At 52.6% G+C, this 20,539-nt stretch overlaps 7 protein-coding genes across 7 annotated transcripts; 3 read left to right on the plus strand and 4 right to left on the minus strand.

The window, feature by feature from the left end:
• Positions 1–2,075: 2,075 nt before the first annotated feature.
• Positions 2,076–3,393, plus strand: A1O5_05280 (uncharacterized protein; the record flags this gene model as incomplete). The annotated part of the gene is made up of 2 exons (XM_007745881.1): positions 2,076–2,317; positions 2,409–3,393. The coding sequence occupies 2 exons, from the start codon at positions 2,076–2,078 to the stop codon at positions 3,391–3,393; spliced, it is 1,227 nt and encodes a 408-aa protein (XP_007744071.1).
• Positions 3,394–4,566: 1,173 nt separating this feature from the next.
• A1O5_05281 (uncharacterized protein) lies at positions 4,567–4,937 on the plus strand (the record flags this gene model as incomplete). Its single annotated transcript, XM_007745882.1, has 2 exons — positions 4,567–4,815; positions 4,875–4,937. The coding sequence occupies 2 exons, from the start codon at positions 4,567–4,569 to the stop codon at positions 4,935–4,937; spliced, it is 312 nt and encodes a 103-aa protein (XP_007744072.1).
• Positions 4,938–9,762: 4,825 nt separating this feature from the next.
• On the minus strand, positions 9,763–11,533 carry A1O5_05282 (tubulin beta chain; the record flags this gene model as incomplete). Its single annotated transcript, XM_007745883.1, has 8 exons — positions 9,763–10,494; positions 10,543–10,865; positions 10,925–11,057; positions 11,110–11,164; positions 11,219–11,256; positions 11,302–11,334; positions 11,394–11,417; positions 11,522–11,533. The coding sequence occupies 8 exons, from the start codon at positions 11,531–11,533 to the stop codon at positions 9,763–9,765; spliced, it is 1,350 nt and encodes a 449-aa protein (XP_007744073.1).
• A 515-nt stretch (positions 11,534–12,048) lies between these two features.
• A1O5_05283 (delta-1-pyrroline-5-carboxylate dehydrogenase, mitochondrial) lies at positions 12,049–13,760 on the minus strand (the record flags this gene model as incomplete). The annotated part of the gene is made up of 2 exons (XM_007745884.1): positions 12,049–12,209; positions 12,269–13,760. 2 exons carry the CDS (start codon positions 13,758–13,760, stop codon positions 12,049–12,051), a joined length of 1,653 nt encoding a protein of 550 aa, XP_007744074.1.
• A 513-nt stretch (positions 13,761–14,273) lies between these two features.
• On the minus strand, positions 14,274–15,569 carry A1O5_05284 (uncharacterized protein; the record flags this gene model as incomplete). The annotated part of the gene is made up of 1 exon (XM_007745885.1): positions 14,274–15,569. The coding sequence occupies one exon, from the start codon at positions 15,567–15,569 to the stop codon at positions 14,274–14,276; it is 1,296 nt and encodes a 431-aa protein (XP_007744075.1).
• Positions 15,570–16,685: 1,116 nt separating this feature from the next.
• A1O5_05285 (succinyl-CoA synthetase alpha subunit) lies at positions 16,686–18,831 on the minus strand (the record flags this gene model as incomplete). The annotated part of the gene is made up of 2 exons (XM_007745886.1): positions 16,686–16,750; positions 16,806–18,831. The coding sequence occupies 2 exons, from the start codon at positions 18,829–18,831 to the stop codon at positions 16,686–16,688; spliced, it is 2,091 nt and encodes a 696-aa protein (XP_007744076.1).
• A 1,063-nt stretch (positions 18,832–19,894) lies between these two features.
• On the plus strand, positions 19,895–20,392 carry A1O5_05286 (uncharacterized protein; the record flags this gene model as incomplete). Its single annotated transcript, XM_007745887.1, has 1 exon — positions 19,895–20,392. The coding sequence occupies one exon, from the start codon at positions 19,895–19,897 to the stop codon at positions 20,390–20,392; it is 498 nt and encodes a 165-aa protein (XP_007744077.1).
• Between the last annotated feature and the right edge of the window lie 147 nt (positions 20,393–20,539).

The raw sequence follows: 20,539 nt of genomic DNA on the forward strand, positions 1-20,539 counted from the left end.
TTGTTCTTTCTTTTTCCTCTGCCTGCTGCCATCTCTCCTACTTTCCTTTACCGCTACGTCAGTCTCCAGCCATGGCTGCCCATCCTACTCGGTGCGGACTGAGGTACACAAAACCAGTGGCTGCATCGACTCGGTACGCCATACTTGTAGGTGTACCTCGTATATCCTAGCAAGTGCCCCATCTTGCCCATCCCAACTTCATGCCCTGTCAAAGCCCCAAACCTTGTCCGTGAGCAGCTTGTCCTGCTCCAGCTAGCCTCCAATCTTGCTCCACAGGGGGTCAATCCAGAGCCAACACGCTATTGCCAATCCGGTAAAGACGGCGACCAGGGCAGCACGCGCTTGATGTGCTGGCACGTTGCACCTTCTCCCAGATCGCCGGCGCTCAGCCTCTCGTCCACAACTCGTCCACCGCTGACCTCTCATCAATCACTTTTCACTTTTCCTTGCCAGTTCCAAGGAGCTCGACGGCAATGGCTTCGTTCGTTTCATTTGCTCTCATCGCCACAGCATGGTGATCATTGGGGACCCTCTCTCACCCCCGTCGTGCACTTCCTCTTGCAGCTTCTCACGGTCACTACCGCTCTATCTTGTGCATTGACTAACTAGGTCCGTCCGACCCCATACTACCTGCGTCTTGCATCTGCACCTATCTGCATCCGCACTACAATCATTCGTCCTGTTTGCAACTGTCCACTATCGGAATCTCCCCTCGTGTGCTGTGCATTTCCCCTGCCTCCCAACCCAGCAAATCTGCCTGTGTGAGCCAACCCCTACATCCACAATCAGCATCCATTCCGATTTGTTCCAGACCTTGGATTGCCCCAGGAAGAAAGAAGAAAGAAGAACAAGTACCTTGCCGGTTCGAGCCCGATAAAGCCTTGGGAGAAGCTTCAGCATAGAATCGGGGAGTGCTCGAATACACCTATTGGACATTTACTCCCAGCAAGACCAAGGGCTCTTTTCCTTCCCAGCTTGCCAGACCAGCAAACACCATGCGTCAGACCAGAACAAGCGGTATCCTACAGCCTCATTTCCAGACAAGAGCCCTGCGGCCGCAATTGCAACCTCCAACAATACCTGTCCCGTATTCATTGGCCACAATAATAAGGGTGCTGGGCGAATAGGCGGTTTTGCGCCAGTGTGCTGTACGTAGGCGCTCCAAACCCCAGGTGCTGTGGCTTTGCATCTTCCTTCAGGAACGGTGCAGAGACGTCATGGGCGAGTCACTTTCGGTCTCAACGAGCTGACATCTGGCCTCAGAAACCCAATCTCGGCAGCACCACACCTGCACAGCCTTTTGTACGGCTGTCCACCCGCTATTACGATCTCTTTTCCTTCACCTGTACATTTTTTTTTTGTAACAACAGCGCATTTCCCGTCGATATTTAACCTTAATCACACTGGCTTTCGCCGCAGAAGTTTGCGCCTCTTTCCTTTCTTCCATTTGTACCAACAGTCGATTCCAACGCAAAGGAACGGTCGCTCAATAGAAAAAGAGAGAAACGAAAGTCACTCATTTGTACACACGCTCGCTCTTCCAGTCGCACTCCAACCTACACCTGAATAGTCACAGAGGACGTCGAAAATCACTGTCTTTGGAAACGGCCGGCTGTCTCAATTGATATTTCTCCGACCTATTAAGAAAATTCTCCGAAAAGCTCACACTTGCAAATAGGTGAATCAAGGCTCTGACAGCCTTGTTCAGCATTTCACACGAAACCCCCAAGTTGCTGAGGCGGGCATTTTTGGCAAGCGCCTTCGCTTTGGCACCGGGCGGCTAGAGGTAAATTGCACTTTTCGCTTGTTTCACAAACCCAAGTTCTTCGTCGAAACACTGCCTTTTTCACTGTTTTTGTGTCCCTTGAGTCCACGCCCACCTCAGTTCTGCGTCCACGGACAACCACCCAGTGCCTCCTTGTTGGGACGAGGCAGAAATCTCTCCGCTGTTCCCGCTCATTGGAGCCGTCGCAAATACAAGGGTCCAAATTTCCTTGCTCCAGTTGACGGATCTTGGCGGTTGTTTTAAAACTTAACCTGCCAGCTGGCACCACGACTCCTGGGTCAAAGAAAGCATGGATACAGATGGGATTAAAAGCGACGACACGTCAGAGTCGCCCCAACCCACACGAACGCGCAAACGATGGAAAGAAGGTTTCGTGGAACTGACATACCTGTCTCGACAGTGGCAGCCGTCCAGTAAGGACCAACCAGACCCTCCATTGTATTCGACTTGGATGGCCTCCTCGGAAGTGGATCAAAAGTTTCTGGGTTATTTCGCAAAAGTTACTACTACGGAGAATAATTATCTTTCTAGGTGAGCCCCCCCCCTGTCCGTTCCGGAATCAGAGAGGATACTTCCAAGTACGTTTCCGGGCCAATCAATCTAACATGGGTATGATGGATAGTTTTCTGTTCCGTGTCCTCGGCCTTTCGGTGATCCTGGCTGAGAAGCTCCTGCGTGCGCGCCACGCAAAACGCCTCGACCCTGTCCGGGACCCAAAAGCCCGCCACTTAATTCACCACATCCTATGGCTCGCCCGCGAAGGGCTCGTTATGGTGGAACAATATGTACTCCCCATGGTTGGCCACTATGTCGAATTAAAGGTGTTGAGTTACAAACTCAAGGCCAGCTTCTACCATATTTTTGTCCTGTTTCATAATGAGCCACCGGTGAATGATCGCATTAATCGGAGTAAGAGCACCGGTGGCGGGGATGCGAGTTACACTTTGTTTCCGGAGCCTTTGAGTCCGAGAGAATCGAGAGATGGCAGAGAAAGGCTGGGCAGACAGGCTACGGTCAGATCTCCCACGGAGAGTGGACGGAGAAGATCGCCAGCAATCAGCCTTGGAGGTCCTGTGGGCGGCAGCGGGGGAGTGGCAGCGACAACGCGAACTCCACCTGGGCTTCCCCTTCCCGCGACGTACCCTTACTACACCAACGGCAACAACAGCAACAACAACAATGGCAATGGCAATGGCACTGGTAATGGTAACGGCACGGCAACGTTCCTCCTCCCTTTACAAGACTACACCCCATACGCAACCCAAGCGTTCCGCGAAGCCGACGAACTCGCCGAGCGCCTGCTTCCTGGATCTCATCCGGTCCGCCTGTCGGTCAAAGTGGAATACGTCGCCTACGTCTATGATTGTCTACACGAAGCCGAAGCCTCAAGGAGGATGGCGAGGATGGCTATTAGGCACGTGTATGAAGCGCAGGAGGGCATGGATGATGATTCCTTTCAGGATGCGGCGGAGATGGTGGGAATCCTGGGGCGGATGATGAAGAGAGGGCTGGGAGGAGGGGGGAGCAGCGGAAGTCAGATGCAGGGACAAGGCGGCAGTGGTGGAGGTGGGAGGAGAGATATCCAGCAGCCGTCGACGTGGGTATAGATCCGGGTCTGCATTTGCCCTGATTGGGATCTGCCATGCCCTTGCCTGCCTCTTGGGTCTGCGTCGAATCCAGTACTTGTGTTGAAACTGGACCATCCAAATGAACCTTTTCCCCGATGCTTTTGGTCCTTTGTTGCGGGGATATCTCAGTGACATTGCTCTGCCAAAGTCCAACCTTCATATTCGCTCACGTTCTCAGGTCTTCAGCCTCGAGCCATTGTCCAAGGAAGACCGTTGAAGGAAAAGAAAAAAAAAACATAAAACCAGGGGGAGGCATGGAAGTAGGTGTTGGGGCATGAATATGATAAAGAGTAGACGCCACTACGGGTAGGCGATTTGTAACGAGATCAGGAGAGGCGAAAGGGCCGCCAGGGAGGGTAATTGGAAAGATACTCTGTATAGGTCAAGTGAGGTTAGGAATAGATGAAGGCCTGATGAGAGAACAGTGAGTTGCGGATGAGAGTGAAGGGCGCTGTTGTCGTGGAACCTGCATTGTCCCTCCTAGTCGGTATGTCAGAAATATCCTATATTAATATACGTCTCTGTCGCCTCCTCCTTGTGGGATGTGGTTCTTTTATGTCTAACAAGTACTCACACCAGACTGCATGCAGCCTGAATATCTCTCCGAGCCTTGCTGCTCGCTTCTACCACGACAAGGGATGTCTGGATCAAGCCAGAGGTCCACCACTTGAGCATTTAGTGGCGAACTTGGATTGATCGTCAGTTCACAGGATTGGAGGAGGGGACGAACAAAGACACCAGGCCGCCCTCGCGCTCTCCAACTGCGTTCCCGGCTTCTATTTGCTATTTGCCATTTGCCATCTGCCATCTGCCATCTGCACATCTGCCATCTGCCCTTTTTCTGGCCCTGCGCGACTTCTAGATATTTATTAATTCCGGCGCAAGACTCCTTCTCCTTCCTTTTGTGTCCCCTCCGCCACTTCAAATTCCCATCACCGCTCCCTCGGCAGTCTTCTCTTCCTCTCTACATCGCTCGCACAGACACCCCACTCCCCGTCACCCGAGAGACTCGCTGGACATCAGTGACAAGGTTCGTTCCACCTCCCTGCACTTGAAACGCGACGTTCCCTAACTCCGGTACGCGCTTTACCAGCCTATTGCCACCGTTCTCACTTTGCTATCTCCCAATCGACCCCTTCCGCCTCCTACACTATGTCAGAAACCGGTCAGGGCTCGCCAAACGGCGCAGCCGGCGACGTGCCTCCCGCTGCAGCGGCCAACAACGAACACTTGAACATCAAAGTCACCGATGGGAATAACGAGGTCTTTTTCAAGATCAAGCGGAGCACCAAGCTGGAGAAACTCATGCGGGCATTCTGCGAACGACAAGGCAAGGACCCGAAGGCTGCACGATTCCTGTTTGATGGGCAGAAAGTGCAAGCGGGCGATACACCCGAACAGGTGAGGGATCGGTCTGCGCAACAGGCCATGACTCAGAGACGGCTGACAAATGCGCGCAGCTGGAGATGCAGGACGGCGACTCAATCGAAGTGCACCAGGAGCAGATCGGTGGTTCCGCTTAAGGCGGCCCTTCGGCCAGAATGTTTCGCAGACGAAAGAATGGCATCGAGCTGAAGGCTACAATTTCTTGCATGGATATCTTCTGGGCATGGTCCACGGAAGTCATGGTGCTGTTTGGTCGAGGATTGCGGACAGCAGCTTGGTCAATGAGGTGACGACGACGACAGCGATGAGGGCGGCGAGTCTTTTTCATGGAGTTGATGATCCCCGGTTGTCACGGTGACATGTGAACGCTTCTTTCTCAGCAGAACTTGAGCATTGCATCTCATCCGGCCAAAAAGACACAGGCGGCCAGTATGGCTGGAGCGACCCGATGGCTTGTAGCTCGAGGTTCACGGTTCAAATATTCAAGTGCTTGTTCCACCCAGCCGCCATGGCACTGGCCTTTGCACATTCTTCAAGAACAACCAGCCTCGATCATGCTGCATCATTTATATCAAGAGACGAGGTCGAGACTTTTGGTTAGTGGGCCGTAGATTTTGGTGTATGACGCACAAAGCGCGAGGCGGCGGTGCTGCTTCACTCCACCACTTCACCATCACCACTTCTTCTCCTCCTCCTCCTGGATTCTATAGAACCTGCCTGCATGATCTGGATGATCAATCTGTCCATCTCGTGACCCCAGTTACAGGGGCGACTAGAGCCGCTGTCCTTGTCCAAGAAGTCGAAACTCATCATCGACGACTATTATTTCCAGGAAGACCGCCTCCATCTTTGTCAGCTCCTCACTCCCTCCTGACTTCTCACCACTGAATGCGAGAAGTATGTGATTCCATAACGCGAAGAGGCTGCGTCCGCCCCATGGGCCGCCATCCAGCTTCCCCTGGTTTCGTGGCCCAATGACACAAAGCCGCTTTGGCCCTTGAGGCTGTGCGTCGGGGCAGAGCTGCATTCGACCCGGACTGAGAAGATCTCAAATACCTTTTCTGCGGCTTTCCCAAGGCAGACTGAGCCTCTCTGGACCTCGCATTATCTGACCTTCTCGCGACTTAGTTGCCTTCTGCTGGGACCGCACTGCAATGTTCTTCACCTTCGATTCGGAGGATTGTTTGAAAATCCGATTCCAGACCTGAATCCGGGCACCGTCCAGTTCGTGCCCTCAGAACTTTGCTAACTGGTCGATACTTCGATTGATACGCCCTTGCAGCGGGCTCATTCCGGGGCTCGCCATTCAGCATGTCGTCCACATCGGACCGCGAGCTGGCAATCACCCAGACGTCCAGCAGCACAGCCTCACAACTTTCCTCTTTTTCCCAGCAAGGCAACGTTGACTGGGTTGCGCTTGGCCGAGTGCAGTATTCTGCGTCAGTGGCCGTCCTCGGTCGTCTGGCTGGAGCAGGAATCGACACCCTTACAGTTGCCTTCGGACAAGCAATGTGCTCTGCCATTCCCATTTGGTGTTCATGGAAAAAAGATGCTCCAAGACGCCATGAAGCGACTAACATCGTGCTCGTCTTTCGGCGACCTCATCTGGTTTAATGTCGGCGTACAACATATTCTTCAAGATCTCATCCAGACCGCGCAGGGGTCGGCTTTGGTTGCTCTCTGTGCTGCTCCTCTGCGAAGGATATCCCGACAGGCATCTCCGCCCTCGTCTTATACGAGATATCCCGGCTGCTTGGAGCACCTGGGGAACTTCGGCCATCATTTGTACAATAGCACGCTCTCACCAAGGTTGCTGCGAGCGTGTTCAGTGATACTACTTTGGGGCTTCATGTCAATCAACTTATAAGACTCAGTGGATTGCCCCAATGTATGGACGAGACGGCCAGCCATCCTGTGGATCTCGCCAAAGTCATTCTCGCCATCGGGAAGCTCACGCGGGGCAGCTGCGAGACACTATACGTCCAAGGGAGTCATGCATGCAGCTGGATCGCTGCTTGGGCGGAGTTCATACTGGGTCTGCGCGTCCGGGTGCTTTCAAGCAAGGGGGAACTCATCTTTACCAATCACGGCAATGACGCGGCTGGTTCTCAAGTCTCTATTACCTTCCGACAAATCGAATCCTCTGAGGCCTCCATCCAATGTATTGGTAACACTATTGCCGTTCGGTGTGGAGCTGCATTTATTGCCGACTGCTTCTCAATTCATTCTGAAGCCGACCGCCTTGATGAGCACATGTACTTCTCAAGTGGCCGAATGAAATGGAGATCCGTGCTTCGAGCCACTTTTGGTGATGAGACCCTGGATCCTTTGACTAGCCCTGGGCCTTCGCCTTCTACAGAGAATCAGTCGTCGACGCCGCACTTGTCAAGCAGGACTAACACGTGCTGCAACATCGAACAAGATTTTACGCGAAGAGCTTTTGTGGGAGCCATTGCCTCCGGAACAGCCCTGGTCTTGAGAAATACGACGATCTACCATTGTTTTGGTGATCACATTGAGTTTATATTATGGTTGACCGATAGGATGAGGGATTTGCAACCTCTAATGTCCCGTCTGGCCGATGCAGCCCGGTCTCTCAACCCATTGCGTGAAGTCGATTTCCATATTGACCAGTATCATTCGGCGCTCCAGGATCTGATCGCTGCCTGTCGATGCAGGCAATGTTCCTGGCACAGGAGTGAAAAGTCCTCTTGCCTGGTTGGCATTGCACGGACTATAGTCAGATTATCAAATCTTCTCCCAAGGTTGATCCTAAAAACACCATTGCGTCCAACTCACAGAGGTATTACGGGTCTGTACCTTGATTTGACTAGGATCAATCTCAACGATCGCAGCATTACTCGCCTCAACAGTCGCAAAGTCAGTGAATTGAGGTGGATTTACCCGGAGGTTGTTGATCCAGGGCTGGATAAGGAATATCTTGCTTGCTCTAGGCTCTTTGGAACTAGCAGCTCGTCCTTTTCACTCTCAGACGCGGATCACTGCGCTTTCGGTAACGGTACCATATTCTGTTACACAGAAACTCTAAGGGAGCCGACAGATTGCGTCGAACAAGCTATTTTCATACATGTCGGGGCGGGTTCAATCCAGTATGGCTCAAGACTATACGACAGGGTATCAGGCCGGGTTCCAATGGAAGCTGATCGCCAGTATCCAGCACGTCATCTCACGCTCAATAGTCCCGTATGTCTCTTGGATCAGGATACGACCTCACCAGAACTTTCTCTAGAAGCAGTGGTCGAGGAAAGAATCAGGGGCCTTGCATTCTGGTATAGAGTTTCCTGCAGACATGGGAAGATCACCTTCTCGCCCACGAGACGGGTGGTTGGATTAGCCAGAGCCCGCGACTACCTCATGCCGCGAGAATGCTCCTGGTCTGCCCAGCATTGGAGTTCGATCCTCGAAGATGGAACATACAAAATGATCGATGGAGAGGGTGACGTTCCTCATGAGCTCCAAATGAACTTTCTCTTGCGTCCTTTGCGAGCGCATCTCCTTGGCCGCTGTGTTGCCATTGCGCGGGCAGGGCGGCCTCGAATTGCCTTGGTAAAGACCGACGACGAGTTCGCCATCTTCGCAAGATACTGGGGGACAACCGTACCAGGACTCTGTCCACCACCTCACCCCTGCAGAATCTTGGAAATGGATTGAAGGTAATGCTAATGCTGCGTACGCATTTGAGATGATTTCTTAGCCGGTGATGACCTTATGTAGTTTAGATACGAGGATTCGACTCCTGCACGCATCCTTCAGGAGGTCCTGGGTTTCTATGAATCATGAGTGACTCACCTAGGGACCTCGGCCGGATATGCATTGGTTAGCTAGCAAGAGGTGATGTCTATGTAAATGGTGTAATCTCGAAACGTTCGGTTGTAAGGCTCTATGAACGTAAATGTTGAACCGCCGTATCGGAGTCATTGGCTCCCTCTCGGGCTTCGCGCCAGAGCACCGTTGAACATAATCACTGTCCCGTTATCTGACGCAGTGAATGGGTAGAGGCCAAGAGGTGCATGAAAGTGTGTTCTTGACCTGCTCACCTACCATATCTAGGCGCCATGCCACGCCGTAGACCCCAAGGCTGGCGGGCTCACTAGGCTGGCTGGGCTGAAGGGCGGCACCGACCAGTAAACTATTCAGTCCCTCTATTCGAACACAGCTACGTGCCGAATATAACGGAGGGCTCGGGTCGCGTTGAAGACGAAGACAAGGTGAAGGTGAAGGTGAAGGTGAAGGTGCAAGGCGAAGGTGAAAGCCATCTGAATGGGTGGATATACATATATATTCAAACCTAACCATGTGTCGATATGTTGATGTGTGGGCAGTGCAAGGCTGTACACGACCGCTAAATCCACTGGAGGACCAAGCCACTGGGACTCTCGCTTTCTCGTTCTCGTTCTCGTTCCAGCAATCAATCTGTATGCCGCCACCGGCATCAAGATATAGGCCAACTAGGTTCTAGGTTCTAGACTAGCATCTTATAATATCCTGGTGTTCACATAGACCAGGACTAAGACCCTGCAAGACAGACACCTCTGAGAGGCATTGGACATACAACAGTCTCTGATGATCTATTTACATCTACATCTGTAATCATAGCTTAGCTACGTTGTCTTGGCCATTGAGGATTTGGTCGAGAGTTGGAATTGCTTGATTTCAATTCACTACCCATTTCGCCACGCTTGCCAGCTTGCTAGGGATGGAAGGCTGGAGTGAGCTTAACAGATGCCTGAGTACCCCTCATACTCCCTGCATCACGTCGCTCTGGAAAAGTAATGAAAACTTGCTGCTGGTCGACGGAGTCCAAACAAAACCAATCAATGGTCCTGCCTTCTAAGTTGTTCACGCTACCACAACCGTGCCATCAACATCCATTGTTGTGTTCAGACGTACACTGACAAGTGACAGACCCAGCTCGCCATGCACAAAAACTTCCGTCTCCGCTTAAGCTTCTTCCTCCAAAGGCGCTTCCTCCTCACCGTACTCCTCTTCGCCCTCGGAGATGCTCGCATCTTGGTACTGCTGATACTCTGAGACGAGATCATTCATGTTGGACTCGGCCTCGGTGAATTCCATCTCATCCATACCCTCGCCGGTGTACCAGTGCAAGAAAGCCTTGCGTCGGAACATGGCAGTGAATTGATCACCAACACGCTTGAAGAGTTCTTGGATAGAAGTAGAGTTACCAACGAAGGTGGATGACATCTTCAGGCCACGAGGAGGGATCGAGCAGAGAGCGGTTTGTACGTTATTAGGGATCCACTCGACGAAGTAGCTGTTGTTCTTGTTTTGGACGTTACGCATCTGGTCCTCGACCTCCTTCATGCTGACTTTGCCACGGAAGATGGCAGAGCAAGTCAGATATCGGCCGTTTCGGAAGTCTGAAGCAGCCATCATGTTCTTGGGGTCGAACATCTGTTGCGTAAGTTCGGGAACACTAACAGCGCGGAACGAGTAGGCGTTACGGCTCGTGAGGGGAGCAAAGCCGACCATGAAGAAGTGAAGCCGAGGGAAGGGGACCATGTTGACGGCCAATTTTCTCAGGTCAGAGTTGAGTTGACCGGGGAATCGCAGGCAAGTGGTGACGCCGGACATGACTGCCGAAACAAGATGGTTCAAATCGCCATACGAGGGGTTGGACAGCTTGAGTGTGCGCATGCAAATGTCGTAGAGAGCCTGGGATAAGTTAGCACAGAACAAACAACGATCAAATGCAGGTCGTACCTCGTTGTCGATGCAGAAGGTTTCGTCCGAGTTCTCGACCAATTGATGAACGGACAGAGTCGCATTGTATGGCTCGACCACGGTATCGGAAACCTTGGGGGATGGCACGACAGAGAAAGTGGCCATCATTCGGTCTGGGAACTCTTCCCGGATCTTGGAAATCAACAATGTACCCATACCGGCACCGGTACCACCACCAAGGGAGTGGGTGATCTGGAATCCTTGAAGGCAATCGCAGCTCTCGGCTTCACGTCGGACGACATCGAGAACTTGGTCCACAAGTTCAGCCCCCTCAGTGTAATGACCCTTGGCCCAGTTGTTTCCTGTAAAGATGTGTTATTGGTGTAATCATTCTCATGTTAGGCAGCCGTTGTCATCTTACCAGCACCGCTCTGGCCAAAGACAAAGTTATCCGGACGGAAGAGTTGACCAAAAGGGCCAGCTCGAACAGCGTCCATAGTACCGGGTTCGAGGTCGACGAGGACGGCACGGGGGACATATTTGTTTCCAGAAGCCTGCTAGATGTCAGAGGCTGGATGAAATCAGAGCATCCAGGGGTCGAGGTACCTCATTGAAGTAGACGTTCATGCGTTCGAGTTGGAGATCCGATGTGCCATTGTAACTGCGTTGGTGGTCAACTCAACGATCAAGGCGTTCGATTTAGACGAGAACATACACTCCAGAGCCGTCAAGGCCATGCTCGCCCGAGATGATCTGCCTGGAAGCTGGTTAGATTTGCAGTGGTCGCGTGTTGGAGACTGCGTACCAGAAGGCAGCACCGATTTGATTGCCCTAGGAATTTTTGTCAGCCTCCAAGAACACACAGAGACTTTTTGCTTGAGAGCACTTACACATTGGCCGGTTTGCAAGTGAACCTATTTGTGATGGACATGTCAGTCTGGAAGTTGTGAAGGTACGTTGATGGTGGGGGGTTCCAAGACCAGGGGTAAACAGGGCTTGAGACGCGTAGCAAACTCACAATTTCACGCATGGTGTTGGATTAACGAGGATGATGGAGAAGATATGGACAGGTTGCGAGATGAAGAGGATGATGGACGAGCTACTCCAAGGGAAGGTCTCTCCAGAAGATGGCAAGGTGGTAAGGTGCAGTGGTGGACAACGAAACAGAATTGAAGACCAGGTCAACAAACTCGAAGTTTGGGCAGTGGCACCGGTGGAGCGCCAAGCAAACAGCGGCGCGATAGGCTGCCGGTCAAGAAGGTCAGGCGGTGAAGAAGGCGCTAGCCAACCCAGGCGCCTTTCCTCTTTCGGCCATCCGGCAATACGGAGCACACAGAACGCAGGGACGCGCAGCTCTCTCGCCATCAGCACCAGGCGAGGCCAGTAGCTTTCCCCCCCGACATCTCATGATCGGAGCGGTGTCGCATGTTTCCTCTTAAAGCTATCCTTTTTAGTCTACCTGGTGCTGTGTCCTCTCATTGTCCATGCAACCGTGACATTTTTGATGCTGGGTATCAAAGATAAAGCATTGGTTTCTGTGTCTGTCTACACTTCATTCGAAGGATACTCCACCTTTGTAGTGGGCAGTGTCTCCTCCTTCATTGACCTCATACTGACAAATCGCGACAATATTGCTGCTGATCCGGCCTTGTCGTTCGTCCCTGAAGCTCGTGCACCTCCAAATGGTTGTTGGCCAACAACAGCACCTGTTCTCGATGTCAGCAAGGGAGGTCCCCAGACAACAGCTCATAAAATCAGCCCTTACCTGTACTCTTGCAGTTGATGTAATAGTTGCCCGCTGCATTCCTCAGCGCCTCCTCGGCATACCTGATCGCCGCACGATCTTGAGCGAACACCGCCCCTGTCAGGCCATATTCAGAAGTGCCGTCTACCAGCGTGCAGGCCTTTTCGAATGCATCTGGCGTCGTGTCATCGTAGACATAGACTGTCAAGATCGGTCCAAAGAACTCGGTGCTGAAACTTGGATGGCCGGGATCTTTGGCAAGGTAGATGGTAGGATGCACGTACCAACCCTTGGAGCTGTCGTATTTACCCCCGGTAAGGAGCTCCAGAGAGCTATCTTGCTTTGCAGCATCAATCACACCAGACAGCTTCTTGAAGCTCGCCTCATGGATGACTGGCCCGATGAAGTTACCAAAGTCTTCTGGAGCTCCAACTTTGAGTTTCTCAGTCTCCTGAATAAGCTTGGTTTTGAACTCGGGCCATATCGACGACGGGACATATAGTCTGGAGCAAGCACTGCATTTCTGACCTTGATACTCAAATGCACCCCTGATCGTTTGCACCACTGCATTGGCGATATCAGCACTGTTGTGGACCAGGTGGAAGTTCTTCCCGCCAGTTTCTCCCACTATTCTAGGATAACCTTTGTACCTGCCCTCGGCAATGCCCTGTCCAATCTGGCCATACAGCTTTCGGAAGACAGCCGTCGAGCCCGTATAGTGTAGCGCTGCGAACTGCTTGTGACTGAGGACGGCTTTGGTGACTTCTTCAGCATCACCAGGTACAAATTGGATGACCCCAGCCGGGAGTCCTGCCTCCATGAGGATCTGATGCACCAAGTAATTTGAGGCAATAGCCGATGGGCTGGGCTTCCAGATCACCACGTTGCCCATCAACGCTGGGGCACCAGGTAGATTCCCTCCAATGGCCGTGAAGTTGAATGGAGAGATGGCATAGACAAAACCCTCAAGTGGCCTGTATTCGACCCTGTTCCACACCCCCGGAGAGTTATAAGGTGGCTGCTGCGCATACAGCTCTTCTGCGTATCGTACATTGAACCTCAAAAAGTCAATTAGCTCTGCAGCCGCATCGATCTCAGCCTGCCATGCATTCTTTCCCTGCCCTAGCATTGTTGCAGCCATCAGCTCGTATCTGTATTTCTTGCTGATCAGATCTGCGGCCTTGAGGAAGACAGCAGCTCGGTCGGCAAAGGGTAAAGACTCCCAGGCGGGCTTTGCAGCGAGGGCCCCTTCAATGGCGTTGTTGACATCTTCGGTAGAGGCATTGGAGTATTTGGCAACGGCCGTCGTGTGGGAGGACGGGCTGTTCTGTGTGAGGAGGGAGGATGTCTTCACGGCTTTGCCAGACACAACTAGAGGGATTTCAAGAGGCGCCTTTTCCTGTAGAGCTGCCACTGCAGCGGCTAGCCCTTCACGCGACGGCCCACTCTTCTCATAATGCTGGTTGGGCTCGTTGGAGATGTTTGGCACCCGGAAAGCCGCGAGAGTGGACATCTTGACGTGAGTTGAGCGTAGACCGTGGAAGGATTGAGTGGTGGCTGCAGTACCAGAAAGTAGAGAAGGTCGAGAAAATGAGAGCAGTGTTTTAATTGAACCAGGCATTGCTATGAGAAGACAAGAAAGCAAAAGCCACCTGAAAAAACTGAATTTACTCGTCCCCTCGTCACAGACCACAAGACGCGCCCCACGTCGAGTTTTTGAGATCAAATGCTTGCTCCCAAGCTTCCCCTCTGGCTATTATCGGCTGGTGGCGGGATGACAGTTGGTGTGAGGAATGGAGATGCCCGTTGGGGCCACTGATAGGCATCAGTTGGGCCTTTCTCTATTGGCGGGAGCTGCGCCGTGGGATTGGGAAATGGGGTAAGAGGCTGAATGAAAAGCCTCCTGCGGAGCCTTGTCCAGCAATTCGTCAAAGGTCACAGGGCGCAGTGGCACAGAATCTCCTGGGAGTCTCTTTCTTATCGAAGATGATCTTTTTCTCTCTGACAGATATGGCCCTTGCTAGTTTCAAGCTCGACGGACAGCAAACGGACAACCACCAGTCCTCTCTGTTTTCAATCTTTCCCTGGTCATCTCCATCTCCTTCTGCCCCTTACCGATGAACACAGATGGGCCTGTAGTCTTGATTTCGAAGCCTTCTGGATACGTGCCTGGGTCTCCTGGACGAGGGACTCCAAGCAGCGAGTGAATCATGGCTCCGGGTCCCCACCGATTCCACAGAGTCGGCTTGACATAAACGGGTGCAGTGTCCCACGTAACATAGTATCTTCTACCGTTCGCGTCAGGCTCCTTGGTCATCATCTTCTTGGCCATGAATGAGAGTTTTGGTAAAGCAAGATATCTCAGATAGACACGTCTCAATTCCATGAAACCGTTGAAGAATGATCGGTATGATGCTGGGGCCTCGTCGAACATGATGGCCTCCCTGAGCCTGTCGTCCAAGGGAGCGCTCACGACCTTGCTGAGGACACCTTTCATAAACGGAGGGTACATGCTCAGCAGTAACTGTCGAGTCTGCACAGCGGTGTCGTAGTTTTTTTGGTGAGGCACCATGCAAGTCTTCTCATACTCCTTCGCCCAGGTATCCAGCTCCCGGTAGAAGTGCAGCCCATCTTTCCATCCCGTCGAGTACGAAGGGAGCTTCTCAAATGAGATCTCCATCCCATCGCCCATTGCTTTGTGGAATACCCCCATGGCGCAAATCTCCAGGTCACTGAGTTGTCTCCACTCGTACTTGTTGATCCATTCCACAGGCTGGTTGAGGAACAGCGACAGTGTGTACAGCATATCGTCATTGCTAATTTTGCCCTGCTTAATGTAGTGACCGTGCAAGTAATTCAGTCTAGCGTAAGCCTCCATGCACCTGTCGCTGTCAGGTTCGCCGCCATACATATCGCCCAGTAGGACCCCAGTGTCGGCGTATCGCTTGGGGACATTTTTCTCCGTTGAGAGCTGGGTGGTCTTGACTAGTAGCTCGCTGATGGTGGGAATGCCGTAGGTGCGGAAAAGAGCAAACTGCAACCCCTTCTCGAATAAGGTCGGGAATTCGAGGTCGCTCACGGCCTTCAGGATATCATGAGCTTCATTGACAGTCATTCCCTCAAAAGACGGATGTTCAGGCGTCCCATATTTATGCTTGGCCTGGAGGGCCTTCAGTCGGCGGAAGCGGAGTGCTGAGCAGAGAAGAGGATAAGCCACAATCGCGGGGACAAGATAGTACGACCAAAACCACGAGAAGCTTGACAGTCTTTGGGTAGAGATCGACGCCAGCTTTGAGAGCGACTCATTTGAGAAGGTCGACATGGTGTATGACACCCCTTTTCCCTCAATGGGCTGTTTGCCAAAGCTGACCAACGGCGTGAAGTTGGGGATGACTACTCCCACAAGACTCGACAACGGATATCCCCTTTGCAAATAATCCGTGGGACGAGGAACGGCAGGAGATGCGAAGCAAGACTACGAGGAAAAGCAGTTACTGACAACAGGAAGAATGGGAGACTGAATACCCAGTACACAGTGAGACTTGAGTCAGCAACTTTATATGATTTTGATTCTCAGCTTGGGCTTAGTGAGTCTAGGGAGCCTGGTGAGCCCTCTAGCTTTCTCGGTTAGCACCACGACAACCATGCACCTACTCACTTCCGTACAAGAACTATTGAGATCGGCGTCTTTTGTGACCTGGGCCAATCCAACCCAACCCAACCCAACCCACGCATGCTGCTCGCACATTGCTTCTATTTTCATCCGTCGCGTCTTTGTCACTCATCCAACACCAGCAATATGGGGTATCTCACTCATCACCTCTGTCGGCCGAGTCTGGTATGGGTCCAAGCCAGCAGCGCCCATCAGGTACGGAGTAGTAAGTACCACGCGGCAGGTTTATGCTACATAGCTGTCTGCACAGGAGACATGGAGTTATGCAACAGAACACAAGAGGCCACGAAAGCAAGAAGCGATATTTTCCTCATCATTCTAGCGATGTGACCAGCGTGTGCACTGCCGAGTCAGTCATGTCGACGTCGATGTCGATATGAGGACTACTACCAGGACCAGCAGGACGGCTTGAAATCACCCCGGTCGAAAGTGAGTGAGGCCCCCGGGTACAACCCAGCTCGGCCGAGTCACTATCCAGCAGCATATTAATATAGCTTGGACGGCTTCTTTGGAGTCGGTACATAGCCGACTTTGTTCAATTACCAGTTGATCTGCGTCTCGATCTTGTCTAGAACATCCTTCGCTTGCAGTTCCCTCTCTTTGATCCGAGATGCATCTAGCCCACAATCAGTCATGTAATGCAACTCCCGCATTGCACCCAGAAATCAAACATCCCCGCATCAGGCTCTACACAGATGCTATCCAAAAACATGTGCAATGCCACCACTCATTCCCGTTTCTTGCATATATGTACTGCCTGCCCCCTTATTCCATCTTCGCTGTCCCGTTGGCTAATGCAATTGCACGGGCAGCTGCTTCTTCGAATGAATCTGTGACAGGGATTATTATCGGTGTCTGGTTCCACGCAACACAGCGTCCACTTACCGTAGGCATCCAGCTTGAGACCACTTTCTCGTATGAGCTTCTGTCCCTCGGCCTCCCGGGTTCCCCGAATACGAACGACCACAGGGACCTGAAGATCCAAATCCTTGAACGCCATCAGGATTCCCCGGGCAATCATGTCGCCCAGCGTCAAGCCCCCAAAGATGTTCACGAATATGCACTTCACTCGAGGATCCGACGTCACGATTCGGAAGCCGGCCTTGATCGTGTCGGAAGTGGCTTTCCCGCCGGTGTCCATAAAGTTTGCTGGATGGCCACCTCTAGCCACCAACGCATCAACCGTGTTCATTGCTAGGCCAGCGCCGTTTACAATTGTACCCAGCGTGCCCTCTCCCGCCAATTTCACGTATATCATGCCCTCTTTCTCAGCCTCGACTTCTTCACGTACCTCGCTCTTGATGTCCCTCAGGGCATGGATGTCTGCCTGTCGCCCCGAGCTTCTGAAGGCCGCATCGTCAAACCCGAATTTGGCGCCTTGCACTTGGAGGCCTCCATCGTTGTCAACGACGATTTTCGTCTGAAGTACAAAGGCTTCTTTGGACATGAAGATGTCGACCAGCTCGCCAATAAGTCTACCCAGCGAATGCTGACCATTTCCAGACACGCCCAAATGTGCTGACACGGTCTGAAGCATTGCATCTGAAGTCGCTTCATCCGTGCCGTATGCGAAAGGGAACTTTTTGGACTTGGCGAATGCTTCCGAAGGATCTGTGGTGGGTGATGCGATGATGCAAGGCTGCCGGGCCTCGCGATCAATGGAGATGGCAATAAACTTTTCCTGGAGTCCTGTTGGATTGTCGACGGTGGGTATACCCCTTTGCTTCAACATATCAAAAGCCTGTGAAGGTTTGATGTATAAGCTACGCCGTTGCTGGAAGGTGACTTTCGTGTCAATCGGTCGAGGCCGCCTTCGCATGGTATGGTAGCCTCTTTTCTGCGATGCCGTTGAGGACCCTAATCTGCCGTTGACACCCGATTTCGACCGCTCAGCAAGTAATGCCTTCATGCCTTCCCCCAATTTCTCCGGATGGTCGACGACTTTCACTCCGACGTCTTCCAGAATCTTGATTTTTTGTGCCGCGGTGGCTTCTCCGGGAGCAGCCCATGCTCCTGCATGACCCATGATCCGGCCAGGCGGAGCCTCGATGCCTCCAATTACCGACATGAAGGGCTTGGGGTTCGCAGTCCGCCGCTGATATTCTTTGATCCACTCTGCGGCTCTTAACTCGGCGCTTCCTCCGATCTCCCCGATCATGATGATGCCCTCGGTGTTCTCATCCTCGACTAGGACCTGGAAAGCTTCGGTGAATGTTGTTCCTGCAAGCACATCACCGCCCATGCTGATTGCGTAGGTCTGCCCCAGTCCCGCCCGTGTCGTTGAGGCGACAGCTTCATAGCTCAATGTGCCCGATTTGGCGACAATACCGACGTTGCCTTCACGAAAGAACGGCAGAGGTTGGAAGCCTAAGCGGCACCGACCGTGAACGTTGATGATACCCGGACAATTTGCGCCAACCAACCTCGTCTTTGACTGTGTTCGTAGCATTTGGTGTATTCTTAAGATGTCGTGTACGGGGATATGTTCGGCAACTGCTACAATGAGAGGGATCTCGTTCTCAATGGCTTCCTCCATAGCCGTGACGGTTCCATTTCCGGGGACGTAGATGGCGCTGGCATCGGGCTTGAGCTTCTCCACTGCCACCCTGACAGTGGGCAGAACAGGTAGACCCAGATGCTCCCCTTCCACGCCGGGCTTGACGCCGCCAACAATGTTCGTACCGAACTCAAGAGATTCTTTTGCATTCATCGTGGCTTGGCGCCCGGTAAAGCCCTGATAGAGCACGCGAGTATGCTTGCCGATCTTGAGGTTGTTGATCGTGTCGGCATAGCTCCACCGCCGAGCAGTCGTCGAGAATGGGGCGACATTTCCACAGGTACCATGCTTGTATAGGACAGACCAAGAGGCTTTCTGGGATCTCAACCCCCTCGGCAAAATGATTCGGGTCATCCCACGAAAGCACGCTGAATGCTCGCAGAAGAAAAGTGCTAGGGCCTCGAGCCAAAGGCAATGATGGATACAACGATTTCGGAGCTCCGAAAAAGCTCAATTGAAGAACCTAGATCAACAGCGAACCTCAGTAGCTAAACAAGTGCCAATGCTCGGTATTGGGTGAGGAGAAATATATACAAAAGATTGGAGAAGGGCTCGTTTCCACACGCTCGGTTGAGTCTTCGGGTACGAGCAGTGAGGCGGGTGAAGATGTTCCGAGGTCGGAGAGGGCGCCATTGAGGAGGACGACATGAATCGAGACGCACATCATGGTGACGCGGGTGTTTGCGGCCTAGTTTCCGAGACGCTAGCGAGTTTTCGAGAGGGAAGAAGCATGATGGCGAGGCGAGATTGGTGGCTTGAGAGGGATGGGGGGGCATCAGGGGGGGCGTCCAGAGAGTGCTATCTCGTACTGGGTACTGGGTACGAGGTACTGGGGGGAATAATATCAGCCGGAATCTCCCCTGTCAGGCGAGGGGTATATGTACATAAATCGTACCCAGTACTTTGCCCGGACTTATTGTCGAGTCTGGGCTCCTCGGCCCCTGTTGCACCTATTCTCCTGCCTTCCGGCCTGCATCAGGGCAGGGGATTCAACGGAAATGCGGGGTTGGTCTTACAGCGTCGCATGCCCCTTGGAGGCGCCCCAGCCCGCCCAGGTTAACCAGAACGTTTCCATGCAGGGCACCCCCAACGCCAGCTGCCGCTTAACTTTGTCCTCCGCTTGCTATTCGTCGTTCCACTTCCGTTGACACGAGATGTCTGAGGGATGGAGCTCGTTGCGGAGCACACAGTTCGTCAAAGGTATCGAGTATCTTATGACATCGATTGAGAGATGATCCGATCCTATTGTTCCTGGAACATTGAGCCATATCCTTGCTCCTGACTATTTGTTTGCTCAGGTGCGCTCCTCCTCTGGCAGTCTTCCCCTTGCTTGAGTATGTCGGCCCAAACATCCATACAATCCAAGCTGCCAGGTTTGCACTTAGACCTCCCTCCTAACCGTCAGCCTATGCTCTCCATGAAGAAAGAAGAAGTGGTTGAGTCTTGGGAAGACGACGATGCTTCTTCGCCTGTCGAAGATGACTGCAATACTCGAACACCTGTCGAAGGAATGGGCCTCTCGTTGAAACCGTCCGAGTCCGCAGACCCTGCATTGCGTCCGCCGCCTCCTACTCCCATTGCCCCTGGAAACGGTGCACAGTACATTGACTGGTCACCTGCTCAAGTCCTTGGGGGAGGCCGTCCCAGCACCAGGCCTTATACCCCTCCCGAAGCATCCACTCCACAGTCTGACTCTGATCGAGATCGACGGAGACCAGAGAAGACCACAGCCACCGCTAGTCGAATGATTGCCTCAGGGTTAGGGATGAAAGCTCCTAAGAAGACCGAGGAACAAAAACAGTATGACCGAGCGGTTAGGGAACAGGAGATGAAACGAAGGAGTAAGGAGAAGGAGGAGAGGGAGCGCGAAAGAGAGGCAGATGAAAAGGCAAAAGCCGCAGTTTGGGACGATTGAACCCTCCAGACTGTCGGGTGATTTGAGGAGGCCGAAAGGGAGAATCCAAAGATTCTGTGTTTGCACAGGTATTCCACTATTTCTACGACTTCTTCTGATGTGTCGCTATATCGAACTGTTGGTAGGATAGGAGGTGTCTGCTCTGCC

Source organism: Cladophialophora psammophila, assembly GCF_000585535.1.
Source record: "Cladophialophora psammophila CBS 110553 chromosome Unknown aczJe-supercont1.7, whole genome shotgun sequence".
NCBI classification, from domain to species: domain Eukaryota; kingdom Fungi; phylum Ascomycota; class Eurotiomycetes; order Chaetothyriales; family Herpotrichiellaceae; genus Cladophialophora; species Cladophialophora psammophila.